The sequence below is a fragment of the Miscanthus floridulus genome, chromosome 19 (genome assembly GCF_019320115.1).
Source record: "Miscanthus floridulus cultivar M001 chromosome 19, ASM1932011v1, whole genome shotgun sequence".
NCBI lineage: Eukaryota > Viridiplantae > Streptophyta > Magnoliopsida > Poales > Poaceae > Miscanthus > Miscanthus floridulus.
This window is the reverse complement of record NC_089598.1, coordinates 55,365,613-55,376,206: the sequence shown is the minus strand read 5'-3', so window position 1 is coordinate 55,376,206 and position 10,594 is coordinate 55,365,613. Positions and strand designations below refer to the sequence as shown.

The 10,594-nt window shown below is 49.2% G+C and overlaps 1 protein-coding gene across 1 annotated transcript; it reads left to right on the top strand.

Annotated features, from left to right (window-relative positions):
• The first annotated feature begins 8,331 nt into the window (after positions 1-8,331).
• On the top strand, positions 8,332-10,010 carry LOC136528527 (UDP-glycosyltransferase CGT-like). The gene has a single exon (XM_066521505.1). It carries the CDS (start codon positions 8,412-8,414, stop codon positions 9,843-9,845), a length of 1,434 nt encoding a protein of 477 aa, XP_066377602.1. The 5' UTR covers positions 8,332-8,411; the 3' UTR covers positions 9,846-10,010.
• The last annotated feature ends 584 nt before the right edge of the window (positions 10,011-10,594 follow it).

Here is a 10,594-nt window from a genome sequence, read left to right as displayed (position 1 = left end):
TGTGAAAATATGCTAACACATGTGCACAAGGTGTTTGTAGGGTTGAGATGGGTTTGGGTCCCTCTCTCCCTCCCGCCGAGCTTGCGAGGCGGGATTCGGCGCTTTCGGGAAAATGAAATGTCTATTTTCCATTGCGCCGGATGCAAAATTCTTGGTGGTTGGCACACTTGAGAAAGGGTGAAGAAGTTAGAGTTAAAATGGAGTTGGTCGAAATGATGCTAGCGTCGGTCTACTGACCGGACGCTGGGTCACTCAGCGACCGGACGCTGAAAGGCTGCGTCCGGTCGAGCTGGCAGAGAGGTCGCCAGTTTCGGTGTTACACCGGACGCTGGACCTGAGATGCACCGGACGCTGGTTTCTGCGTCCGGTCAAACTGACGGGTCTGCACAGTCGCTGGGGTTGAGCACCGGACGCTGGTCTGCGTCCGGTCAAGATGGACCGGACGCGTCCGGTCGGAAAAACATGCCTCGGGGAGCTTACTGGAAACGACCGGACGCTGGGGCTTCAGCGTCCGGTCAGTTTTGACCGGAGCGTCCGGTCAGCTTTATAGCCGTTGAAATCTGACGAACAGCGTTTGAAGCTGGTGACGCGTGGCGTCCATCGGGCGACCGGACGCTGAGGGCCAGCGTCCGGTCAGTATGACCGGAGCGTCCGGTCAGAGCGCGTATTGCCCAGTGAAGGGGTATAACGGCTCTATTTGATGGGGGCTCTATTTATAGCCCCATGGCCGGCTCAAGGAACCTCTCCTGCACATTTTCATTGACATAGCATCCTTGTGAGCTTAGCCAAAGCCCTCCCACTCATCTCCATCATTGATCCATCATCATTGTGAGATTGGGAGAGAATCCAAGTGCATTGCTTGAGTGATTGCATCTAGAGGCACTTGGTATTCGTGTTGCGCTGCGGATTTCGCTTGTTTCTCTTGGTGGTTGCCACCACCTAGACGGTTGGAGCAGCGGTGAAGGATCGGCACGAGTTGGTGATTGTTCGTGGCCGCCTTCGGTGATTGTGAGGGGAGTTGTACCTTCCCCGGCGGAGCGCCGAAAGGTAACTCTAGTAAATTGCTCGTGTCATTGAGTTACCTCACTTGTGGGTCGGTTCTTGCGGTGTCCAATCGTGTGGACGAGGTTTGTGAAACACCTCTTAGCCGCCGAACCACCAAGTGTTGGTCGACACAACGGGGACGTAGCGTGTTGGCAAGCACGTGAACCTCGGGAGAAAATCGATTGTCTCTTGTCTTTGGCATTCTCCCGGTGAATGGCTATATATTCATCTTGTGATTGGTTCATCCCCTACACGTCGGTATAATCACTCTACTCACTTATTTACATTCTTGCAAACTAGTTGACACAAGCTCTTTAGTGTAATTAGAATTGAGAGCTTGCTTTATTATTTATATTCATCTAGTTGAGCTCTTTAGAGTAGCAAGGTTGAGAGCTCTTAGTGAGTATTTACATAGCAAGTTTGTGTGCCTAAGTAATCATTGCAACTAGAATTGTTGGATAGGTGGCTTGCAACCCTTGTAGAGCTAGAGCAAGTTTGCATTACGCTATTTGTCATACTAATCAAATTGCTTTAGTTGATTTATAGATTTTTAAATAGGCTATTCACCCCCCCTCTAGCCATATTAGGACCTTTCACCTTACCATCAAAAGGTTGGTCGTAACCCATTATATCTCGCAATATTCTGTTGAGTGTTTCTACTACTTGTCTCTTTGTCATGGCTACTTCATCCCATATTACCAAGGCAGCCCTGTGACGCAATTCGGTAGTACCACTCTGCTTGGTAAAGCTGCACATAGTGTTATTATCTAGCTTGATGGGAATCTTGAAGCGGGAGTGTGCAATGCGTCTGCCAGGCATGGTACTTGTCGCAATACCAAATGTGGTTGTAGCAATTGCTATAAGATTCATGGAGCGCACCTTTGCAAGCAAAGCCTTACACATATATGTCTTGTCAGTTCCTCCTAGTCCATCAACAAAAAATATATGGCTAATTTTCTTCCCCACACGATTCATAATCAAACTGAACCCAGCTCTTTGCTCAACATTCAGTGTTTGTATCATTTCCAGATGTTCTTATTCATATCCAATATTTAATTCTTCTGTAAGCTCTCTATAATGGTCTCTTGACACCTTATTTAATGAAATAAAGTGTAAAGGGTCATGTCAAAATGATGAATAAGAAGCATTAATTTTTAAATAATATTTTATGACATATCTAAATACATTTTTATGAACCAAAAATAAGTTTTTTAGATTTTTTATATTTATCAATTTACTCGAGGCTTCTAGTTCAGGAAGTCCATAGTTTCTAATGTCTCTACCCATATCTTTAACACGTATAGATGTCTTTAAGTACCATATGTTCAACCATTTTTGAGCAGCCATTTATGCAACGATAATCCTCAGACATTGAATCTATATGTTTGTTCCATAGTGTGCGGACATTATTACACTCGCATAAAACCATGATAGTTGCAAATAGCCTCCTCAGAGCACAAGGCATCTTAAATTGTGTAGATTCAGTGAGACAATCATCTAGGTTCTTGTCAGTATCGACGTAGCCCAAGGACTTACAAGTATCTCTAAATGTTACATATGTATTTCCATGTCGACTTCTAAGATGCTCGAATGAAGTCGCACCCCTCACATGGTTTAGAAGCACACGGAGATAGTATCGCTCACCTTCAGCAGGATAGGCATACACCAATCTTCCAATCTGACCACCTTTTTCTCTGGGCTTACAAAGCTTTTTCGACTTTATCCAAGTGCTCAGGAAACTCTCTATATAAATACTTTTGTGCATCCGGATTATACATGTTTGTGCTGAAATACTCTGTAAGCATGGACCTCTCGGAGTTAGGATTTCGCACAACATTGTTTAGATCATCCCTAGCTTTGTAGGCAACCATATGCATTCCTGAAATTAAGGTGAACTTGCATTTGTAACATAGAAGGTGACATATCATACAAAGAAAAAGCGTATAACCTATAGATCGCTTAATCTCATTAATAACCCATGGTTGCCTTTCCATATTTGCTTGAGCCCCATCTATCGAAAAGCAAACACGGTTGTGGCCCTTAAAGACGTACTTGTATAGATACTTGACAGACTTTATGCTGCAACAAACCTCTACATTAATATGACAATTATACTTCATTAGAAGGATTGGATTATATGACACAACCCATCTGTTGTCCATCCATTACCTTCTTTTTTTTACTTTTTGCTCATCATCTCTCTTTCTATAAATAAGATAGGGATAATTGGCCACGAGACATGTCAAATGAGCACCGACGGCTGGTGGACACCCCAAATCCGCAAAGTTGCTGCTGGACACTGTGTTTCCACTTTGAATTGCCAGAAGACACCACGCCTAGGTTTCAGCCAAGAAAAGTGATGATTTGCCCAAATTACCCTTGGCCCAACTGGTCAACCCATTCCATCCGCCGCGACGCGGTCTTCGTCAGCGAGCCAGACAGCCTCCTAGACGAACCCACCCTCGCTGCCACCGGCCGTCGAGCTCACGCCGTCGCCCCGCTGCTGCGCCCTTCCTCCGTACGACCGCACCATGCCTCTCTATCGGCGCATCGCAGCTCCCGCGCCTCTCCTCCCCGGTCACCGCCGCCGGTGCTAGCCCGTCGCGGCGAGGACGCGGTCGCAGCCGCCAGTGCCTATGGCCGTCGGACCACCTCCAGCCGAGCCTAGCAGCTCTGCGGGAGCACGCTGGCCGCTCCCGAACTGGCCGCGCCGCGCGTCGCCGTTGAGCTGGCCACGCATGGCGGCGCTCGCGAGCAGCAGCTCCGCTGTGGCCTCGCGGGCGCACGCGAGCAGCCGCTCCGCCACGGCCTCGCCGGCGCGCGTGACCAGCCGGTCTGTCGCGGCCTCGCGGGCACGCGCGCGAGTAGCAGCTCCGCCGCGTTCTCGCGGGCGCACGAGCAGCAGCTCCGCCGTGGCCTCGCGGGCAGGCACGCGAGCAGCAGCTCCGCCGCGGCCTCGCCGGCACGGGCGAGCAGCCGGTCTGCACGGCCTCATGGGCACGCGTGCAAGCTGCGGCTCCGCCATGGCCTCGTCAGCGCGCGCGAGCAGCAGCTCCGCTGCGACCTCATGGTCGCGCGTGCGAGCTGCGGCTCCGCCATGGCCTCATGGGCGCATGTGTGCGCCACCGCGGCCGGGAAGCCTCTTCCGGCCGGGAACATCGGGCTCCGACGCCTCCTTTGCCCCAAATTCATGACGCGTCCGCGCGGAGCTCGCCTTGCTGCCGGCGCCCTCTCCTCCGTTTCTCCTTCAACGGCGGGAGGCCGGCGGCCGGCACAGAGAAAGAAAGGGGGAGGAAGAAGAATGGGCTGACTAGTTGGGCCAAGGGCAATTTGGGCAAATCATCACCTTTCTTGGCTGAAACCGGGGCGCGGTGTCTTCTGGCTATTCAAAGTGGAAACATAGTGTCCAGCAGCAACTTTGCGGATTTGGGGTGTCCACCAGCCGTCGGTGCTCATTTGGCATGTCCCGTGGCCAATTGTCCCAATAAGATATGAGTTCTTTCCTTGTTGGGTGGTTTCACAAAAGTCACGGGGATAATGAAAGCGGCAATTACCATCTACCATACATGGGCACTTACCGTTGAGGACACCACATGGTCCATGCATCATATGTTTGCACACAAGTTTATGCAATTCAGGATATTTGTTCTGATCAGGAAGCTTTGCTGATATATACTTATCATAATCATTAGGGCTATGTACTTTGCTTTTGTCTTTCATAACCAAAAGGAAGTGTTCATGTGGTAATCTCCTTTTCTGAAACTCAGTGACATGTGCCCAGGCAGCAACCCTACCCATATGATGCCTTTGAAGAAGGAAATCTTGGGGGTCTCGTAGCTTTGCTCTATAAACCCTTGCCAGTATATCTGGACGATCTTGCGGCATTTGACCTAGCAATAACTATTCTACTATCTCAAATAATAAAGACCTCTTTCTTTATGGCTCTCAAATATTAGGCATAGCACCGGATTACTCTCTAACAGAATGTCCTCCAACTTCAAGTCCTGTTGATTATCACAGAAATGAAGCCATAGATTGATGACAACAGGAATTACTTGTGAGGAAGAACCTAAACAGGCAAGTTTAGGTACACGTGGTGGTGATGCCTATTGAGACGGTGGCGGGCCTCAACATACAGCACCTACCCTGTGGCTGTTACGTTGATATATAGGCACATAGCTGGTGTCCACAGCCAGTTCAAAGAAGTGGGCGACAGTGATTTGTAATGAGTGACGATCATAGTCTAGTCAGATTGACATAAAACTTCCTGTACATAAAGACTATATAGTACCATAAAGATTTGATGAAAAAATGGTTAAAGACTATGATTTCAGGTTACATATTCTTGACGACGAACAACAATATGCCGATCTACTCGTGCAGGCGCATCCCTTCGGTCCGGGGACGGCGTTGGCGATCTTGCAGTGACCGATGATGGGTGCATCCACCGGCTTCCGGCAAGGTTTCCATGACCCTGCCTCCACCGACTAACTGTGATTGATTGCGGCGAGCCGGCGATTTCTTGCGGTCTGATTTGTTATGGGGTCGTGGGGAAAATTGGAGGGGCGTCGTTCGCATGGTAGGCGTTTCGGCGGCTAGATTTCAAAATTACCGATACATTGTTTTCTTTTTCCTTAGGCCAGTTCAATAGGAGTTTTAAAGGGGTTTAATTATATGACATATTGGCAAATTTGTTGAGTTGGAAGGTTAATTATAAAGACAGAGAGTTTTATAGCCTTTCATTTAGATGAAACATATTAATTGTCACACTTATCAATACAAAAGCTAATGTGCCAGTCTTTGCTAATGGTGTCATCGAACTCTCTTTTGAGACTAGCCTTAACACACTTTTTTTTTTAAATAATGTGTGTGGGATCATGATGATCGTGCGGTGAAGCTAGGTGGGCAACAAAGCGAGCGAGCGTACGAAGCCACCGGATAGACAGAATCATATTTGACACTTTTAAATTGTATATGTAGATAGATAGAAGATAGATAAAGATAGAGACTAATATTTATATACAAATTTTAGGGTGGTTAGAAAAAAGAGGAAAATTCACCAGCGGTCTACAAAGTTGGCATAAGGTGTCACTTAGATTCCTGAACTTTCAAAGTGATATTTGTAGGTCCCTAAAGTTGGCAGAGGGTGTCATCTAGGTCCCAGACTTTCAAAGTGATCACCGGAGGTCCCTAAACTTGACAGAGGGTGTCATCCAGGTCCCAAACTTTCAAAGTGATCACCGCAGATCCCTAAACTTGGCAGAGGGTGTCATCCAGGTCCCAAATACTGTAGCGATTTGGCACAGAATTTTAAAAAAAGAAATCTAAATTTTGATAATGTAGCTACGTTCTGCAGAAAATTCTAAAAATTGTATCTTTTTAATACGATCTTGCACGAAGATGATTTTTATATAAAAGTTGTAGCTCTCGACGGGATCTACAACTTTCTAGTTTTGAGTTTTTTAATTTGAGGTCGCTAATACACTCAAAAAAAATTAAATAAATTTTCAGCAGTATATTAATCGCGTACGAACGCTGGTCGCCTTGAAAAAAACATATCTTTCTTATATGCTATCAAATGGAGATACTTTTTATATGAAAGATGTAGCGCTCGATGAGATCTACAACATTCTAATTTTGAGTTTTTCAATTTGAAGTCTTTAAGATGTTCAAAAAAATTTAAAATGCAAAACCACTATACATGAACTGAAATCAGCATTTTAACTTTTTTAGCATCTTACCGACCTTAAATTAAAAACTCATAATTAGAAAGTTGTAGGTTTCATCTAGCGCTACAATTTTTATATAGAAATTATCTCTATCAGATGACATATAAAGAAGATTTGTTTTTTTTCAAGGCGACAAGCGTTCGTACGCGATTAATATACTGCTGAAAATTTATTTAATTTTTTTGAGTGTATTAGCGACCTCAAATTAAAAAACTCAAAACTAGAAAGTTGTAGATCCCGTCGAGAGCTACAACTTTTATATAAAAATCATCTTCATGCGAGATCGTATTAAAAAGATACAATTTTTAGAATTTTCTGCAGAATGTAGCTACATTACCAAAATTTAGATTTCTTTTTTTAAAATTATGTGCCGAATCGCTACAGTATTTGGGACCTGGATGACACCCTTTGCCAAGTTTAGGGACCTGCGGTGATCACTTTGAAAGTTTGGGACCTAGATGACACCCTCTGCCAAGTTTAGGGACCTCCAGTGATCACTTTGAAAGTTTGGGACCTAGATGACACCCCTGTCAACTTTAGAGACCTACAGATATCACTTTAAAAATTTAGGGACCTAAGTGACACCTTGTGCTAATTTTATGGACCACTGATGAATTTTCCTCTAGAAAAAATATAGACTGACCATTGGTTCAAATCGGACAGTGAAAAAAAATAGAAAGTACCAGGAAAAATATAATGGAAAGTACTGGGAAATACCAAATTAAGGGTACCCCACCTAATCAGTACGGTGGCGGAGGGGACGAAGGCTGCTGCCTGGCGCGAGCGGCGCCACCCTAGGGCTGTGATGATCGATGCTTGGCTTTAGGCCACCATCGGCTTTGCAGTTTGTTAAGCCATGACAAGCAGCTTGTCTTCCATGGCGGCGGCGAGGGCTACTGGTCCGGCAGGCCGTCGATGCCCTTGAGGCGCGCGACGAGGCGTCTCGGCCTCGGACGGTGGCACAGTGAGCTTAGGGCGGCGCAATTGAAGACACGCAACTAGCAAGCAAGACTACCGCCCTGGATGCTGGTTGGGTTGTCGTGGAGGTCGAGGCTGTTTCTGCGCGCAGGGGCATCGGGCAACAGGCCGCGGCGCGGAACTTCAGCAACGGTGCGTCGCGATGTGGCTGATGACCTGAGGGCAAGGATGTCATTTCGCATCACACATACATGCCATCATGTCGATGTGTCTTTGACGTATGCTAAAATAGCTTAAAATTAAAAAAACAAAGTATCCAAAAAATATTACTATCTCCGTTCCAAATTATAAGTCGTTTTGACTTTTTTGATATATCATAGATACATAGCAAAATAGATAAACTAAAAAAGTTAAATTGACTTATAATTTAAAATGGAGGAAGTAGTATACTTTTCAACAACCAAAACAATCTTAGGTTCAATTATATTTTGATTTCTTGTGTAGTGAGATTTTTATATTCTTTCTAGGCAGGAAGTAGAAATCAAATTTGCCACTCATTCCAAGGAACCTTGCAGTGGAGTCATGGGCCTGTCCAAATAAAGAAGTTGGAGGTATGAGTACTGGCAAAGTTGCATCACCATTCACCAACACCTAAAATCACACCAACCTACCTGCTCCACTGCTTGGGCTCCTCGCCTCGCCGAACCCAGGTGTTCGACCATGTCCTCGTCGGCATTATCATCGACCTCCAGCCATGGCTCACGAGGCGCGCCGCACATCATCCTCCTCCCAAGCGCTGGCATGGGCCACCTGGTGCCGTTCACCCGCCTCGCCGTTGCGCTTTTCGCCGGCCACGGCTGCGACATCTCCCTCGTGACGGCGCTGCCTACAGTTTCGTCCGCGGAGTCCAGCCACATCGCCGCGCTCTACGCTGCCTTCCCCAACATCCGGCAGCTAGACCTCCGCCTTGTCCCGTTCGACGCGTCATCCGAGTTTCCCGGCGCCGATCCGTTTTACGTCCGCTACGAGGCCCTGCGCCGCTCCGCACCCCTGCTCCTCGGCCCGCTCCTCGCCGGAGCAGGCGCGTCGGCTCTCGTCGCGGACATCGCGCTGGCCTCCGTGGCCATACCCGTAGCAAGGGAGCTCCACGTCCCGTGCTTCGTCTTCTTCACCGCGTCGGCCACGATGTTCTCGTTCAAAGCCTACTTCCCCACCTACCTCGATGCCGTCGGCGCCGGACATGGTGTTGGCGACGTTGACGTGCCCGGCGTGTACCAGATCCCAAGTTCGTCCGTTCCACAGGCGCTGCATGATCCCGACAACATCTTCACCCGGCAGTTCGTCGCGAATGGACGGGCGCTCGTGACAGCCGACGGCCTCCTGGTCAACGCCTTCCACGCCATGGAGCCGGAGGCCGTCGAGGCTCTGCAGGGTGGCTCCGTGGTCTCCGGTCTCCCGCCGGTGTTCGCCGTGGGGCCGCTTATGCCGGTGAACGACCTTCGGGAGACACGGGAGGCAGCGCAAGAACAGGGGGACTACAGGGCGTGGCTGGACGAGCAGCCGCCGCGGTCTGTGGTGTATGTCAGCTTTGGGAGCCGCAAGGCTCTTCCCAAGGACCAGATCAACGAGCTCGCCGCTGGTCTAGAAGCGTGCGGCCACCGCTTCTTGTGGGTTGTGAAGGGCGCCGTCGTGGACAGGGACGACGCTGGCGAGCTCAGCGAACTGCTCGGCGAGGGTTTTCTGCGGCGCGTGCAAGGCTGGGGCTTGGTGACGAAGTCGTGGGTGGAGCAAGAGGAGGTGCTCAGGCACCCGGCCGTGGCGCTGTTCGTCAGCCACTGCGGCTGGAACTCGGTGACGGAGTCAGCGAGCAACGGCGTGCCGGTGCTGGCGTGGCCGAGGTTCGCGGACCAGCGAGTGAACGCCCGAGTGGTGGCCCGCGCTGGGCTTGGCGTGTGGACCGAGCAGTGGAGCTGGGAGGGGGAGGAGGCGGTGGTGAGAGCGGAGGAGATCGCGGAGCTGGTGATGGAGGCGATGGGAGACGACGGGATGGCAGAGAAAGCGGCGAACGTCCGCGAGGCTGCGTCAAGAGCCGTGGCGGACGGCGGCACGAGCTACCGAAGCCTGGCGGCGTTCGTGCGTCGTTGCACGGCGTGAAGACGTTGTATTAGGCCTTGCCAACCACCTCAATACACGTAGATCGACAACAATAATATGCGTGCATCGAAACGAGCGTTAAAAAATTATAATAATATTTATCCATATTATGTAGCTAATATTAAAAAGATAAATTAATGTCTATTTTATCGTCTGGCCATTCAATCTGGCCTAACAGCCTGACCCACTCGCTCGCCTTCTATCCGCAATGTCGCACGGCCCGCTCGCCTTCTCCCTGTATGGCCGTACGCTCCTCTTCGTCCGCCTAGACTGGCCTGCCCCAAACCAGCAGCGCAAGATCCCGGCGCGGGAGGGGCCAGTGGCGGCGCATGGGCTCCAGCGGCGCGAGAAGTTGCTGCGCCACATCCATGGCGGCCAGCGTGGTGCGACGCTTCCCCGTGCGTCGTCTCAAAAAGTGGCTCCGCGGTCAGATGTGGCCAGTGGCCACGAGTGAACTACGTCTGACGAACGTTTTGGCTTCTGTCCGTATGCGGAGGCAGCACAATTCCTCGGCCTCGATAGTCAATACACGTGTGGGCGTGTGGAAGAGGGGAAACGGGGAGGGCGGCGGTCGCTGGTCGAAGACTCAAATTCACGTTGGTTATTCAGCTCTTACTTACCAATCGTCTTCTGTGAAATCTTTGAAAAGAAGTAGCACATATAGGTGATAGTCATTTTCAACAACTCTGACTTTATAGCCCTGATTGCAATAGGTAGAAACATTGTCAGCATCACATGGCAATCGTGAG